Genomic DNA, 18,381 nt, shown 5'->3' with positions numbered 1-18,381 from the left:
TTCTTTGTATACAAAGGAATCCAGTTATGTGTTATTTAAAATATGACGGTTATCATTAAGATCTTTCTAGACAGATAATTGCTGTCAAAAGTACGGTTTGACATTAGGCTCGTACCCTATCCTGGGATGTTTACATGATTGTCCGAATTCATTATCGTAATCTTTGATTAATTAGATTATGGGTAAATTTTTGTAAAATCTTGTCGTTATACTGAATATTTAATATATTTTTAGCTTTAATATGTAAATTAAAATTTAATTATTGATATTTTGTTGTATAAACTTCATTTTATACTAAATTATTAGTAATAATTTTGATGCTTTCATAGAACACGAACACAAAACAAGTATGGCTGACACAGGAACGCCCCAGCGGCCTGCTAGGGCTGGAAAACAGCCCCCTAAAGAATCTGTAAGCTTTAGTTTAGAACTGATAAACAGTTTTATTATACATTTAGTAACATAGAGTCTATTGGAAATGGTCAAGCACTTCGGGAAGGTATAACTTCTTCGTGAAATATCATTGCCTTGGCAGGTCTGGTCTAACCTGAACTTCAGCAACACAATTGACATAAATAATCTTGCTTTTGTATTCGCTGTGGTCTATCTTTAGTGACAGTATATATTGGGCGTTAGAAATTATTAGGTACATGTCATCGTAGTTTGTAGGCTATATCTTTTGTACTGGGTAACCAAGGCTTTTGGTGGTTAAGTAGGGCCACCCGAGACCAGTCTTTAGCATATCCTCAGCTGAGATCATCGTCAAGGTAGTTCAGCCCATTCCTTCTCTTTTCAGTTCTCTTACCATTCGGTTGCTTATTGCAATGTTTTTACAAAGTTCAAGGCTTGGCATGGGTTAGGCTTTCAATGGCAATGCCCTTGATAAATTTAGGCAAGATTGTGATCTTTGAAGCTTTTAAACCTAAAATATCCTTTAAAATTGAGGTTAATTTGGAGAACGATGGGAACGGGCCTTCCCATGTTTAGTGTTAGGCTGCTTGGGGGGTCCAGGGCGAGGGCAAAGCCCCCTGGCCCAGTCAGGGCATGGCGCCCTAAGTGAGATTAGGAAGGTAAAGTCAGTTTAGGTCAGGACATGGCCTTCTGGGAAAGGTTAGGTTTGCTTTCGTCAGTGGCATCTGTTCCCGTCATTCTACACTCATCCCAGAATTGATTGTCCAGGTGTCGTTTGGAAGGCTGTGATTTCTCATTTGTTAACAACAAACAGCCAAAGCCTAGAACCTCAAACCAGCCTTACCAAACCCAGAGTAGGCTAACTTAAGCTAGGTTATGTTAAATGAATGCATAGCCTGTTCAAATATGGTTCACTATCAGAAATTGAATACAGTTGGTGGAAGGCTTATATTTGATGGGGCAAAGAGTTTATAGGCCTGTGGAACAATCATGATTTTTACTGCTTTACCACTTCTAGAGTAGTTAACAAATACATTCAGGATAGGCTATGTGTAGTCTAAGCTGTTTTATTTAGATTGCATTGTGTAAACCAGCTGACATAGTTTCATAGAAATGTTTAGTTTATGTTCAGTATCTTCAGTTACCTTATCTATTGCATATTTTAATATTGGTGGTGTGAGGTTAGACTAGTGTCTTGTGATTATTTATTTTTCTGTTGGTTGACAGATTCCAGAGGTCAGCATCAAGTATCTTATCAATTTTACACACTTAAGGGCCTCCAGAAGGGATGGGTCCACATTGGCACAGCTATTTTAATCTAAACCAATCATTTCGTAGGTTAAACTTCCTTGTCTTAAAAAAAAAAAAGTGAAAGGTTGAATTCCATGAAATAGGATTGGTTAGCTTTACATCAAGTTATGGTGTTAGGCTGTATTACTTGGGACGTGAGTTAGGTTACATCAGGCTAGGCATTAATTAATTGCAATTACACTTACTGTTTGGTATGCCATTTGTAGCTAAGCTTGATTTTCATCAGAAATGAGAGATAATTTTTGTTTAATTTCTCATACTAAAAGCAAACTTGAACTTCATGAGTCCTTTCCTTAATTCAGAACTTTACTCTGTAGAAGTACTGGACATAACTTTTGTGAATAATTTTACATGGTATTCAGCATTGTCTCTCTCATACTGTTAGCTTATTTAAAGTTAGGCAGATTTTCTGTAATTCAGCTGACAATAAAAGGACGATATAAAATATGGTCATTACAGTCTGAAGTATTTACCCAAGGTTTTTATTTTCTATTACACTCAAGATAAATCTATGATGAATTCATTTATATTGCAAGGCAGTTTCTAGTGTTTTGTGTATTTTTATGCAACTATATCTTTTTTTCAGAGCGGGCTGTTAATGTCTGTTATTCGAACGTTGTCTGCCAGTGAAAGTAACGAGCAGAGAGATCGTGAGAAAGCCCGCTTGGAGAGAGAATATCGGAAAAGTGATCAGCGTTTGGATCTCTTGATAACAAAGCATGATCAATCACTCAAAGATGTTATGGAAGTAAGTTTATATAGTACTGCCCTTAATATTTTCTGTGGGATTTTTCCAAGTGAATTAATATTTTATTCAAGTTTATCTTCCAAAGGCTATGAAGCCAAGCTGGTGACCTGGGAAATTATGTTGTAAAAATACTGTACTACATAGAGTTTTATAGCAGGCACCAGTTCCATACACTAAAGATATTTTAAGTCATCTTTATATATATTTCCAATTCTCTGTTGCTTTACTAGCTATAATATTTATCAAATGAATGGTTCTGTGTTTAAAAAAGAAGCAGCTAACACTGAATATTTATTTAAACAGATTTTCAAGGTGGTCTCAGGACGACTTGCAGAATCTCGAGATCGGATTCGTACTATTAAAGATAACCTGGCAGCATGTAAGCGCTTGTTACATTGCAAACGGGATGAGTTGAAAGAGAGATGGCTAGAAGGTGTTGAGCACAAACATGTTATGCTTTTGTTGGAGCAGATGTGAGTTTTATACCACTGCACTTGAAAATTGACTGCATGTTTAGTAAAATTACAGTAAAATAAAACATAGAGTTTTACTTTGCATGGAGTTTTTCTGATAATGTGATCAGGCACAGATCACATTATGTAAAGAGCAGATTTCATTGCATTGCGCTTGTATGGAATAAATAAAATTTTTATTTTTTAAGCACTAAGATGGCATACGACAATTAAATGCAACTTATTATATTCACATACTCAGGAAAGATTTTATAATTATCTTCCTTGTTCACTAAAAAGTTACTGAGATATTGGTATGATGCGTAAATACTTTTTAAGACATTTGCAGTACTGAATTGATCATATTCCGTTCACATTTTCCACTGCATGTTATTGTTGTACAATTTTTAAGATCATTGAAATTGTTGGATCTGATTTTTTTGGTATTTCTTTCTTTAGAAGAATTAATTTGCTTGGCCAGATTGGCTACAGTGCTGTACTCAGGTCTTGACATTTACAATTAGCAAAGTCTTGTCAAACAATAGTATTTACTGTGTAAATCTTGTTCCGTATGCTTTGGCTCATATAATGTTAGCCATCAAGAAATTCCACTCCCTAATATCTATTACTGCTAGCATCAGCTCTGCAAATGATCTCTCTTCTGTTAACCTCCTTATTCCTTTCATGCATTTTCCTTCTCTCTTCTAGATTACACCAGATATTAGATTAACAGTTAATTACTGTCTTTTACAGAGACGAAGTCAGAGATGTTGGGGAGCGTGTTGGGAGTTACATGAATAAAAAGCATTTCCTTCATGCAACACAGCTTCTTGTAACATCCTTAAATCGTCTTGGAACCGACTTGAAGATGGTGGAGGCCTTAAAAGAGGTTAATTCTGATCTTCATGCCCGAAAAGAGGTAAGCTTTTAAAGAGATTAATCTGAGATTGTTAAAGTCATATATAGTTTTGGTTACAATAGCTTCTGAGACCTCTTCTTACACGTACTTTTGCACTGAAACATAATAAGCAAGAAAACAAACCATTGTTGAAGATGTTGAAAGTATATGGTGGTGCTTACTTGCTTGGCATAATATTCTATGGTTTAATGTTGGTCCTCAATAATTATGCTGTTGCCTTGTTATCTGAGAACTCCATAGGGTTGATCTTAAGTAATTGTTACTTTACTTTTCATTAACCAGAAACTCCATGAAAATTTGATTGAGGAGTTGCATAGACACCTTTACCAGAGATGGACAAAAGAGGTGTTAGCCTTGAGGCGCCAGGGATCTGGCAGAGACTCTGCAAATACGCTTACTCGTGTGGGTTCTGACCGCACCAGTTTGGGGACCAGCAAGGCTGACAAAGCCCGTAAAAATCTGCAGGAGATGATGAGCACACCTAACAAGTTAAAGTTAGTGGGACACAGTTGTATGTAGCTTATGCTGAATGTTTTATAGTCGTTATTAACATGCTGATGCAATTCTTTCTAATATATCTGACATTTTCTGAATTTTCAAGCCATTTATTTATGTTTCTACATCTGTAAAGGGTTTCCATGTCTGTGTTTATTTCTCTTCATCTTCATTTTATCATTTTTATGGTCAGTTTAATTGTACCACATAATTAACCTGTAAGCAGTTGTAATCTTTTGTCTTTCTTTTTATTTCCATTAATTAAGTAAAGTATGTTTATTATAGTATATATCTAGGCCTAATTATCTTTATGTTGGTTTAAGGTATATAAATCATGTTAGCCTATCCTGGAAAAACCTTGGTTTTTAGTCTTATTGGTCATTCTGTTTATTCTGTGTGATGATGTAACGATATAACAAAAATCTAATAGTTAATGATATTATAAGGAAAGCAAAACAAAGCTAGGACTAGCTAATCAGAATAGAGCAATGCAATATACTTTAGTTAAACAGTCAATGAACTTCATTTTAGAGTAATACATAGAAAAGTAGAAAGAAGCAAAGTCAACACAAAAATGCTTTGAATTCATGAGGACCAGGACTCAGGGCCAGGTTGTGGCTTAAGGCTGCCTTTAAGCTTACCTTAGCCACCCTGTACACTCATATCATCTGTGCCGTACTCTTACATTTATAAGAAGAGGTGAAACCAGGGACAGTGATCATCAAGTCGGTTAACTTTATTGCTGCCTGTTTTTCGTTGTAAAATGAAAGAACTATTGTACTGTACTTTACTGTGATTGCTCACTTACTAGGTTTGCACAGGAATTGTTCACTCCCTTGTCTTTTGGCACTGATTATAACACATTGCAACTCCTGCCAGACTTATGGTTTGTTGAAAGTGCCAATAACATTTTGTTTTGTAGGACCAAGATAGGTATGTTAATTTTAAATTTGTGTAGTTTGTGTAATTCTTAGTTTTTGTCTATGCACAGAGGCCTGGAACCAGGAAAGAGCATAGAGGAAGATGTCAGTGGAACTGATCCTGAGGCAAACCCTCAACATTTTATGGCCATTTTAGTTGAGTGCCTGGCTCTTCTTGGAAAGTTACCAGAGGCTGTAGAGGTAGGTTGCTGGAGATGACTTTGTTCATAACGATGTACAGTGTGAAAAGCAAAGCAATGCAGTCAGGGGCCTGAAGTATCATAGCAGTCTTTTATTACCATTTGTGGTGTATCATGCAAGGCACAGTCATCATATTGATGCTACTGTTGAAGGCAAACTGTAAGAATGATATGTGCCTTGTACTGTGTGCAGGGTGCTGCAGTGGTGCTACCTTACTACAGAGGCTGTAAGAAGTTACACTGGCACAATGTAGGTGGTATTGCCAATGTCCTTTGCAAGTTCCCTGTAGTCTCCCAACTGCATTGATATCTGCATTTATTCATCTGTATCCTTTGTGTCTCTTCCCTCTTAGTTGTCCAACTCCTTTAAATTTTATCTTGCTCCAGTTTTCACCAAGGAAATTGAGTCTAGAAGTGATTCAGTGATATAATTTTAGATCATAAAATAGATGAGTTTACAGTGTGATTCATTGGTAACTACTTTGTAATACTAATATAAAGGAGTCAATTGGTGTTTTATGTATAATATTTATTTTGTAGACTATCAAACGTCGAATGCAGAAAGAGCTTAGTGTGATCATCCAGCGGACAACGCAGCAGATTATTGACTACCATCCAGCGGCACCTCCAGATGACCCTCCTAGCACCGGATTAGGTTATCTCAAGGCAGACTCAAGAGAAGCCAAGTTGTTGCAGGAGCTTTTGCAGGTGAGGGAATAAATGTAGTGCTACAGTGAATGCTGTGTAAGAAACTATTTTTATATATTACTTTTGCTTTATCAGAGTTACTTGTTATAATTAAAGATTAGAGATGGGGAAAGCACTTTTTGCCTTCTAATTTAATCAGTTGTTTTGTTTATTGCTATTGCCAGCAATTATGCACGCTATTTTTCCCCTTTTCTTTTGGGAGATTTCTCTTTCTGCATGTTGTAATAGATAAGAACTTCCATGATAGTACTTTGGTTATAAATTACTGGTAGAGCTCAGAACTCAAGCAAAACTGATATTCCTTCATTCTTGATTATTTCCAGATTGAAGGGTTAGGCCCAACTTTAATGGATCACCTGAATTAACCCTTTGAGATTTCGGGGATCACAAAATTTGCCTGTAGCAAAGTTGGGGACCTATTATGGAGATATCAATGTTTATTTGTTTGAAACTGAATACCTGTGATTTATTATAGTGTAGAAAATGGCAAAAAAGGTGAAAATAACACAAAGTTTATTTAAATTTTTAGTGTATGACATCATTTGGCCACAGAATCTTGAGGGTTGGTAATAGGAGTACTGTATGTCATATTATGTCATCAGGATCTCAAGGGTTGGGAAAAGGATGTCATTAACTGTCATCAGGATCTTGAGGGCTGATTATGTGTTATTATTGTACAGTTATTTGACTCCCTTGTTCTTCTTTTTGACTCTTATACATTTTTATGACTCATTGCCACTTTCACCAACAAATTAGATGTTTTGCAAAATTTAATTACAATTGGTCTATTTCAAAAGAGGGACATGAACCTTACATCCAACATCCTCTTTCAAAAAAAACCATAAGCTCTATATCTTTACTTTCAGGTGTTATTCGAACAGTTCCGTCTGGTAGTTGCAGCTCATCAGTCTGTTTTAGGAAGCATGCGAGTTTCTGCAGACAAACATGGAATGGAATTGCACCTGTATACCATGCCCGATGTTTGGTCCAAAGTTCAGGCAGCAGTATGTGTTGTATTTTTTTGGATTTGAGAATGTTTTCCAGACATTTGGCAGTAAATTATATACGTTTTCATATGGATAAAGGAAAAATCTTATTTCAGTTACTTAAGGACTATATGATGTTATCACTCATATCAGTACCTTCCAATTTGGGACACAAAAGTGAAAACTATTCTTGATTTAGATATGCTTTTCTTATTCACATTTGTTGTACATTATTGGTATTTAAATTTTTTTTTCAGTTCAGGTAATGTTAAGTGAATACTTAGATCTGAGTCAGCTTGGCACAAGTCAGCAGCAGGCGCCTGCTGCATTTAATGAAGCAGCCACTGACCTCTCGTCCTTCTTCTCCAAGAAACGCACAACAAGGTAAGGGAATATTCAGGTTGTGTTATTAGTTTTAAATTGCTTTGCCATAGGCCCCATTAAGATATACCTGTTACTATAATTAAGTATAGTTAATACATAATACCATACTGTTAACAATCTCTTATCAAAATCTTGTATTCTGAAGTTAGAACTGTTAGGGAAAATGCTGTACTTTGTCAAATGAATAGCAGTAATGAATTATATTTCAGATTTGAAGATGTTGTTATGTTCATGTAAGACTTAATGGATCATTTTATTATGATGTCCTTTTACTGAAAATTTAATAAGTTTTGTTTTACAAACATGATGTCATTTTGTTTTTTCCAGGTCTAAAAACTATTCTCTCTTCAAGTTTGAGGCATCATACCATGCCATGACCATGAACTCATATCCTCATGGAGCAGGCAGCAGAGCAAGGCATTGACGACTTTGGTACTCCAAGCGTGTCAGTTACAGGTAAACATTACATATATGCTTCCTTTGTCAGTAAGCCCCACCCTTTGCCGTCGTCCCTTTTTCTTTTGGTTTTTTTCTTTGGCCCTGTGCAAGTCAGATGGTAAGTTCACACTCATAGCGTCAGTTTGAATGACTGCATTCAGTTTCAGTTAAATACGCTTTTGTTTTGTAAACATTTTTCCTTTTGTTTCCCCTCAAAACGAACTTCATGAATCAGTACTCTGTGAAATATTTTCTAGTAAGGCAAAAAAGAACATAGCTATTCACTTTTTTCAGATGGCAATACGAGCAGTGCAACTGGTAGTGGCAGTAAACCCAGTGGTTTGACAGAAAAGGCGCTTGTATGTCCTTCCTCTCCTCACAATATAACAGCTGTTTTCAACCCCCTTCAGTCTTTTATTCGTGAGATTGAAGAAGCTCTTGGGTGTTCCCCAGGGTGAGTCACTCTGCACATGTACTACCTCTTAAAGTCTGTAAAATGTGATCCATACTAATGCAAGATAAAGGATTAAGAAGAATGTTCTGAGGAGACAAAGGTTTTTTGGTGATGTGAGATGGAGAAGAGGCAGGTTAGATGGCATAGGCTAAACAGACACCATGAGCAATAATATACGATGGAACTAAAGTATTAGTAGTAGGAAACAGTGTTGCAGCTAAAGAATTAGTCTGTAATTGTAGTGCAGTTTTTTATGAAAACCGGAAGGCTGATTCCTTGTTTTTTATATAAAGGACAGTTAACCTTAACCAGTTTATTACCCATTTGTGAATTCCTGTTTAATTTGCCATACATAATTACTGTTTGTTGTGTTGAGTACTGGGAAAAAATTATAGTGACAACTCATTTCTTGTCCAACGCTAGAAAAGGAAATTGAGATGGAGAGGTATTTGTGGTGATGACAACAATAATGCAGAAGTATGTGTACTAAGTCTTAGATTTTGTAGGAAGACCTAACTATGTACTTCAAAGCCCAGAGTCTATTGGTTCTAGGTGTAATATGAAGGTGTACATCCCTTCACATCAGCAGACTAACTCAAGAAGTTTTATGCCTTGCTTAGGAACTTAAAAAATTTGTGCCCATGTTAGCGAATCTTATGATCACTCACACAAACACTGTCTCTTCAGAATTTGAAAAAAGATCCTTAGCTCTCTTAATTTTGTGCTTGTGATATATTCATTGCTTCACCATATGCTCTAGGTCTGCTTACTCTCATTTATATTGCAGTTACATATGTCCGTTGCATATGAGGACTCACTGGAAGGGTTTACCACTTTTTTTTTTAAAGTAACGCTAATGTTTGAGCACAATAAGAGAATAATATCCTTTTGACATCTCAGCTTTAAAACAAGAGTACCCAGAACAATGAGGTTATATTGAAGAACTTTATATATACCAGTTAAGGTTGTGAATGTGTATGTCCACTTCTAATCGAGAGCAACTTTTCACTCACTAGCCCTGTGAAGATTGTACTACGAATTCTTTTATGCTTTTAACCCAAGTACTGATTTTAAAAAAGAATGAATTGGTCTTGCATATTAATCAGTGACTCTATCCAGTTCATTTGTTTTTCTTCTCCCACAGAACCCATTGTACATTGTATGTGTTCATCAATGACTATATCAAGGATGCCTTCCTGGCACAGTTGCATGTAGAAACAGCTGCCAGATTAGAGCAGGCTACGAAGGCGCTGGATCAGTGGAGGACGTGCAAAGATCCTCAGGTGCTCAAGTCACTGAAAGTCACAAGACCTTTGCTCCAGGTAGGTACAGTTCATTGAGATAACAAAGATAGGGTTATATTTCATGTCTGAATTTATTTGTGCACACCTTACAGGCGTATCGCATATGTGCCTTGCTGCATGGACACTTGTTAAGGTCATGGTTACTTATTGGCCACCCCTCATGGCTCCAGTTCCTGTTTGTAGGCAGTGAAGTACAACACTAACAGTAAAACATATTTTGTATGAATGCCCAAATTTCAGTTGACAGAAAATGACAAAGTATTGGGCACAAACACCTTTAAAGACATTCTCTCAGAATCTTTACATTTTCAGACTGTCGTCAAATTTTTGTAAAGTTTTTAGATAAACTATGGCTGTATTCCTGTCATAAGGACAAATCCTTTGTGCCAGCCCTAAGTATGCTAAGACTTTTAGCTCATTGGTCTGGCTGAACTGTTTTTTTTATTTTATAAATAAATAATTGACTTTGTCACCTTGAGCTGCAATGTTTCTTATCATTGTCTTCATTCATTCATTCATTTTGGTCTTTAATTATCTACTAGTCCAACTTCTTCAACTTCATTGTCCCAATTTTTACATCTCTGTGGTAAATTACACTTTTGATAAGCCATGTAGTGTCTAGAAATGTGATTGCATGGTCCAGTTAAACTAATGTGCTAAATGATTGATTGAGAATGACTGCATTTTCATTTTTCTTACAGAGCAGCATAAGTGTTTGGCAGAGCATTGAAGAGCTTCGATGGTTATTGAGTGCTCTTCCCTTGTATGCTGATCATTTTGTATCTATGATGTGCAACACGCTCATGAATTACCGAGAAACCTGCCAGGCAGCGTATAGGGGCATTACCCAGCCAGATTCGGAGGATAAGCGCATTATATCTGCTACCTGGGCCAAGGATGAAGACATAAGTCGATTTTTGAGGTATTTGTGCTCATTATTCTTAATTTGCTTATTATTTCCTGAGTGGTTATTTCAGCAGAGTGCCTTTCTTTGTGCATTGTTATTGGTACTAAATATTTTTAGCAAAGCTCTCATGGCCCCTTGTTGACAGGCTTTCTGTTGTTTCATCCATTCTTTTTAGTCTTTACCCACTTTTAAATTTTTGATTTGTGTGGACAGTAATGGTGTTGTAGCAGATCAGACCTTTACGTGGTTGTTCTGATTAAGATTCAGAAGTAATGTTGAAATAAGCAAAATCGTATGCACTTGGCATACAGAATGGAAGTTTATAACGATGTCCAGTTCTTTCACAGTCGTGTTTTCCATGTTTTGTTTTCCCCATCATACAGTGGATATTCTTGTGTATTATGCATGGACTTATGTTGGTTTAGCTATTGAACACTAATGACAATATTTCTTCACAACAGAGATCTTCCCAACTGGAGAGCGCTACAAGCTGGAGTTTCATCATCAGAGAACTCTGTAGAGGGAGATGAAAATCCTGAGGAAGTAAGATTGCTTTTTAATGTTACTATGGCTTAGTGTGGTGTCCTTTATTATAACTGAATGATATCACAAGGATATGACAAGAAAAATTGGAAATACTGTATAACAGAATATTCACAAATTAAATTACTACTCAGAATTGTTGAAGTATGCGAAGAATTGGCATATAAACTGCCCTGTACTGCCTATAGCTCTTATTCCAGCTAAAGAGAATTCTCCATGTGTTATAGAGTTATCAAGCCAAAAAATACAGAATGATACAGATGTCCAGTGGACAACATTAATGATTTTACGTTGCAGTACTGTATTTAGGTTATTATGTTATCTTTATTTTGGATTCTTCCAAATTCATAAACTTCCTTATTGGTGCTAGTTTTTGAGGTTTCTTTATGTGAGCTGAATTTTGGATTCTGTTGTGAATATTAGCAATAATATTAGTGGTTAAATGGGTAAGCATCTCAATACGATTTTGCTGGTACAAGTAGAACTATTTTAGGGGACGAGTGACATTACAGCATTGATGTTACATGGTAAACTTTCCCACGTATTTTTGCTGATGCTCATAGGAGTTGTATTTACTCTGACCATATATTTTCATTTTCTTTCAGGTTGGTGAAAGGAATCGTAAGGAAGCTGAGATTTTGACTGGAAATCTAGGTGATCAGCTGATTCCACAGCATGAAATTCTGGCTGATCCTGCTCAATTACGTACACTGGGTCATCTGCAAGAGAGTTTAGTATGTAGACTTCATTTCTTTGGGGATAAAGGGTTTGATCTTTTTCTTAAGATTTATTGAAATACACTTTACGAATGTAGAAAAAGAAATTTAAGGAAATTCGATCTCCAAATATTTGAGTGTGGAGCAAATTCATTCCTGCTCTCTGCTGGTGTCTCCTGAATTCAGGTGTTTTGGTCTTATTTTATATTCCCTCATTTATTTATTTATCACCTTTTCCTGCAACTTGTCTCCCTGGAGGCTGATTTCGCTTTGGAGCCCTCTTGGGTTTATTGTTTGTAGTTCGTTGACTCTGTCCATAATGGTTTTCAGCCTAAGATTTAAAGAAAGAAAGAATAAAGAAAGATCAATAGTTTTTGTATATAAAACCAATACATTAAGTTACAAATACCTTATATTTATTGTTAAACAATTTTTATAATTTTGATTTGAACTTGGGTGCACAGTTTCATGTATTGTAAAATAATAGAATAATCTGATAATTGAGCAGTGCTCCAGTCAAGTTACCATAAACAATGTTACATGCTGTATATTATTGAACACTAAGCCAAAATGCAGCATATAAATATCTTTTTACCCATCTTTCATTAGTTGTAAGTTTATGTATAGTTAAACTACTCTGCCTTTTTTTCAGGAATGGTTTGGAACCTGCATCATAAAGTTTGCTACCTCATTACCTGTGAAGTCTACTTCAACTGGTATCATGGCGTCGGGTGAAGTACCACCTGTGTCCGACGCTTCGGTTCAGACTCTCACATCGTTAGCGAAGGACTTTGAAGAACTTGCTCACACTTGCTTGCTGGTGCTCCATTTGGAGGTGAGTCGGGAAGCTTCATTTAAAAATGATAGCTGGTATGTTTCATTTAGGATACAATGGACTTGTGTACAAGTATTTACCAGTTTGTACATGGTACAAATATAATTTATATACTGAAACAAATAGCTATGGAATTCATCAAACACTGTACTTTTCAGGTTCGCCTCCACTGTTTCTTTTATTTATTGCCAATTGCAAGAGGTGGCAGCTTTGCGTCTGGATTAGATTCACAAGAACCAGACACAGAAGTACTGAAACTGATAAAAGATCTTGCTACCATCGATGAGGCTCTCGCCAATACATTGCATCCAAGGAAGTGCAAGGTAAGGGGCTAAGTTATTAATAGAGAGCTTAATAAAACAAGACAGCTACATAGGAAGAATCTAAAGGGAACAGTTGTGCCATTGGGAGCAAAAGGAAAATGGCAAAGATCCTTCAGTAAGATGTACTGTAAAGTGCGCTGTAGGTGCTGTGAAACTGGAACTTTGTCTGGGGTTACCAAGAAATCTTTTTATTAATAATAGTTTTAACTATATAGAAGTTTAAGCTTGAAATTGACTTAAGTATTTGAATTATGATGAACTTTTGCAAAGGTATACTCATTCTCATTTTGAGTCATGCAACATCAGAGATGCAATAAACATACACAGACTTTTTACATTTTCAAGTTACACATGTAGCATTTTGATATTTCTGTTATCTTTATTGTAACTTATCCTTAATTCTTCAGTACCTTCTCTCCCTGTATTTATAACGTATCTCATGGAAACCTCTTTTTCCCAGTATATTTTTGAAGGTCTAGGACCACTAATAGCCAACATCCTGATGACGTCCATCATCCATATTCGACGCATCAATGAAAATGGGATAAAGAAAATGTGTCGGAACATCTTCAGCATTCAGCAACAGCTCACAAACATAACCATGACCCGAGAACTGGCGTTAGATCAGGCACGACAGTATTACGAAATGCTTTACCATACCCCAGAGGTTAGTGAACTTTTTTCTTAAATGTATTTATTAATGTATTATTATTTTACTGTTGAAAAAGTAGATTAAAAAATCGCAGTCATATTTCTAAGATACGTAGGGCTTGCCCAAAGGATTCATTCTTAACAAGAAGTAAAAATGGAGGAGATGAAGTTATTGGATAACTATATTAGGATTTTTCGGTAGCTCAGAGGTCGCATAACCAAGGCTAGCCTAGTCATTATTCCTTTTTCTACACTTGATATACTGTATATCCAACCCCCCATGGATGTTTTTGTGTGAATGATCGAAGGGTAACTGTACTACCATAGGTTTTTTCTTTAGTTCTGCCATTGATATTTAAAGGAAATAAAGGAATGTTCGTAGCTTCTGCCTTTTCATATTTATTGTTTATTTGTGTGTAGGTAAGAAAAGGTTATAAGATTGTCCGTCTGGTTGGCTTTGCTCATTAGAAAAAAATAGGGAGTCTTGTTGTAAGGGGTAACACCTCTATTACTTTTATTGTCTTTTGCATGTAAGGAAGCAATTGAGCAGTTTGATTTTGTGTGTGCTTTAGATCAGTTGAGATTTGTGTTTGTTTTAGAAGCTTTGATGTGCAGTGTGAGGTTTGATTAGTTTTTAACTCTTCAGTCTTTATCACAGAATACAATAATGATATCGCATTTACCTTTGTAACCTCAGCACACTTATAGCTCAGCTAAAAGTATAGCTATAGTTACTTTGTTAAGCAGAGTGTTGTTGAGGAAAGATGTATGGAAGTTGGAAATGCTTATTTTTCACAAGGAGGATTGTGGTTAAAAGTGTAGTTTTAAAAGCATTTATTATATGCAGTAACAGGATGTTAAAAGTTATTTTTTAACAAATTTAAATGATTCTGATTATGTCAAACTGAAACAGAATTTAGCATATAAAAACTATTCCCATGAATCACAAAGGATATCTTCAAGAATATTTAAACCCTGACTTTTTCTTTCCCCAGGAAATCCTTAATGCCATAATGAATCGAGGAAAGCAGTTCTCAGAACTAGAATACATAAATGCCCTGCAGCTCTTGCACCGTTCCTCTCCTGGAAGTTCTCAGGAGGCACTGCATGCTAGCCTGCAACGATTGTCTGAGATTTTGGGTGACGTTGGTGTGACGGTCTAGGCTCTTGCACGATCGTGTTCAGGGGTCTTGTTAAACGGATATGTAAATGGCGCTCTTATGGTTGCTAAGAGTAGGAAGTTATGTACAGATAGAGAGATTTGTTATTCTTTATATTTAATCTGTAATATGTATATATTGTACAATATACAAGTATTTAATGTAGTTTACTATTAAAATCAATAGTTTTTTATTATTGCATCACACTCATAAATTTGTTAGAGTCAAACTACTTTCAACATTGTAAATTACAAGTTACATGATAATTCAGCTTTTTAGTTTGTTAGTCATTGTTTACTACATGTCTTGTAACCACTTGTTAATTAGATGTTGATTCTTATGCTGTAGTTATGCTGGTTTTTGTATGGTTAGGTGTCTTAGCACGATAAATTGGAAATGCAAAATGACTGATGTTATGATTACACTTTTAAGCTGGTTTTGTTGCTCTCAAAGGCATACATGCCGTAGCATTTGTTACATTATATCACTTTCCTTATGTCAGTTCTGTGCAGACATGAGCGTCCGCATTAGCAGTACATTTAATAATTTGTGATTAATGTTTTTATGCCCATCCCAGAATTAACTATCATGCAAGGGAATTGGGAGCTTGGAAAAACATTCTTGAAGATATTATTTTAACACTTTCACTGATTATTATTGAGATGGCTTGTCAGAAAAGTATTATATATGGAAGTAGAAGAATGAAGACCAGCAGGAAGGACTTGAAGATTATGAAGAATAGAGGCACAGATGAAGGCTTAAACCAGGTGGAAATTCAGGCAGACAGATTTTAGGTCACATTTGACCACGTAAAGGAAAAATTAAATGTAAAAATGTGAAATGATGGTGATGAATTTTGCCCCAAGCTTGTCTTAAATTCGAATTTAAGTCATTGTTTTTTTTATGAGTGTCTGTGTTACTTTGATATTATCATCCTTCCTTGCATGTGCCTGGATGAAATGGTTGGAGGAATTTTAAGTATTTTAAAAAGTCCAAGAAGCCAAAGGCTGGTTCTTTGTTAAAAGTCTGCTAGGGTTGTCAATATCTGTCATGGAAATATGCAACTTGGATTCATAACCTGATTAAATTGTAATAAACTTTATAAGAAAAAAAAAGCATCATGTAATATTTTTCTTATATGCTTTCCAGAAATATGTAGTTGATTATTGGTAAATTGTTTACAGATATGTTGTAAAAGAGATCAAGACAGTTTGAAGAATGTGATGAGCAAGACCATGTAACCAAATTTGTGAGGTAGTTGATTTTATAGTACAGTAGGGTGAAGATCACTAGGAAAATACTACAACTCATAGTGAAAGGGCATAATAGAAGGGCGTAGACAAGGTGGAAATTCAGGCAGAAAGTGTGCAGGATAGAAGACAATGGGATACTGTAGTAAATTGCAAGTTAAACCCCTTAAAGAGAAAATCTGACATTGAAATGTTGATGATGAGTTAACCAACTTTCCATGCTGCTTTGGTTGTACAGTAAAATGTTTCAATTTTTTTGTTAATTTTTGAGGAACAATTTTGGTGTTGTTATTATTGACCAGACTGCAATTTATTGGTATAACACATTAGTTACATAGGCCATTTCTACAAAAAAACAAGTAAAAAATATGCCGAAGTTTCTTCAGCACAATCGAGTTCTCTGTACAGCTGCTACAGCGTATAATAAGGCCACCGAAAATAGATCTATCTTTCGGTGGTCTCAGTATAATGGTGTATGAGCCATGACCCATGAAACTTTAACCATGGCCCGGTGGTGGCCTATTGTATAATGTTGCCAGAAGCACGATTATGGCTAACTTTAACCTTAAATAAAATAAAAACTACTGAGGCTAAAGGGCTGCAACTTGATATGTTTGATGATTGGAGGGTGGATGATCAACATACCAATTTGCAGCCTTCTAGCCTCAGTAGTTTTTAAGATTTGAGGGTGGACAGAAAAAAGTGCGGACAGACAGACAAAGCCAGCACAACAATTTTCTTTTACAGAAAACTAAAAAGCAATAAATCAGCTACTTTACAGGAATCTTGTTGCTAAATATGTGGTAAATATGTATTCAAACTCTCTGGGTTTCTGGACATAATAGGAACATTCTTATTTTTCACATTCAGTGCACAAACAAAATTTTAGTAAATGGGATCATGAATCTTATGCTTTCATAGCTATTATTTTAATGTTTAATAAGATTTTGATGTAAGGCTGTGTTGTCATGTAACTTATTGAAATTTCAGAAATTCCTCAATTGTAGAATTTATTTCATCATGATGAGATTTGTAATATTTTAAACATCTTTATGTTGTTCGATAACATTGTACTGTGATAAAAAAAGTTTTCATAATAGGATCTGTTATATGATCCTTCACTACTTTATATATCTCCACAGACCAATAAAACTCTGATAAAGGACTCATATTTTCCTTATTTCCTTTACAGTTTGAGAGTAATGCAGTCATCAGGAACTGCAAGCTCACCCTGTATTTAGTTCCTCTTTGGACCGGTCGATATCGTTCTCGGCTTGCAGTTTGCTGGGCCCGCGTTTGATTCTCCGACCGGCCAATAAAGAATTAGAGGAATTTATTTCTGGTGATTGAAATTAATTTTTCTGTATAGTATGGTTCGGATTCCACAATAACCTGTATGTCCCGTTGCTAGGTAACCAATTGGCTCTTAGCCACGTAAAATAAGTCTAATCCTTCGGGCCAGCCCTAGGAGAGCTGTTGATCAGCTCAGTGGTCTGGTTAAACTAAGGTATAATTTTTTTTTTTTTTTGCCCTGTATTTCTGAGACAGTTGTGTCGATATTGTAATCGATTAATGAGCTTCAAAAGACACTGGTGATGTTAGAATCATCTTGGTTAGCACAGTTTATTAAAAGTTTCCTTGGGGCAATCCCAGTTAGAGTACATGAGATGGCTCATTTGTCTTGATGCTCCATTCCGGTGTGCAAAGTATTAATTCACTGTCAAGAGGTGACATAATAGATTCATAATGTTAAAAATAACGGTCAAATCTTGGAGGTTGTGCAAAGTTACCTTCATTCTGCATGCTACCCCTTGTCTGGATGACAACAAAATAAAGCTTTTAGTTTATTCCCCTTAACCTGTGTTGCACAGAAACTCTATATTCCATTCCATTCCACAGAGAAAAAAAAAAAACAGGCACCTGGAATATTACACACAAGCATTCATAATATTGTAATACCATTGTATGAGTCTAATGCTGTCTCTTTGGACTTTAAAAAAAATGCATTGTAGAGTATAATGGATACCAGGAAGAGTAGCCATAAAAAATTGGTAGACTCACCTACTCTGTCAGTAACTCGCAACAGACCAAACTCACTAGACCAATGGAAGAACAGTTGATTTTTCAGGAAGTGGGTGTACAGCACTCCCTCACACCCCACTGAGATTCTCTCTCTCTCTCTCTCTCTCTCTCTCTCTCTCTCTCTCTCTCTCTCTCTCTCTCTCTCTCTCTCTCTCTCTATCTATATATATATATATATATATAT

At 35.8% G+C, this 18,381-nt stretch overlaps 1 protein-coding gene across 1 annotated transcript; it reads left to right on the top strand.

Annotated features, from left to right (window-relative positions):
- The first annotated feature begins 331 nt into the window (after nucleotides 1-331).
- On the top strand, nucleotides 332-16,512 carry Sec8 (Secretory 8). Its single transcript, XM_067131700.1, is given in 20 exon segments — nucleotides 332-412; nucleotides 2,309-2,470; nucleotides 2,774-2,943; nucleotides 3,676-3,841; nucleotides 4,124-4,335; nucleotides 5,328-5,457; nucleotides 5,997-6,164; nucleotides 7,031-7,174; nucleotides 7,413-7,534; nucleotides 7,862-7,925; nucleotides 7,927-7,990; nucleotides 8,267-8,426; nucleotides 9,571-9,748; nucleotides 10,432-10,652; nucleotides 11,099-11,180; nucleotides 11,786-11,914; nucleotides 12,549-12,731; nucleotides 12,890-13,054; nucleotides 13,515-13,721; nucleotides 14,701-16,512. Coding segments are annotated over 20 exon segments (2,958 nt in total). The 5' UTR covers nucleotides 332-349; the 3' UTR covers nucleotides 14,869-16,512.
- Nucleotides 16,513-18,381: the final 1,869 nt, after the last annotated feature.

The sequence above is a fragment of the Macrobrachium rosenbergii genome, chromosome 30, assembly GCF_040412425.1.
Source record: "Macrobrachium rosenbergii isolate ZJJX-2024 chromosome 30, ASM4041242v1, whole genome shotgun sequence".
In the NCBI taxonomy this organism is placed as follows: Eukaryota; Metazoa; Arthropoda; class Malacostraca; order Decapoda; family Palaemonidae; genus Macrobrachium; species Macrobrachium rosenbergii.
This window is presented reverse-complemented; position numbering and strand designations above follow the sequence as displayed.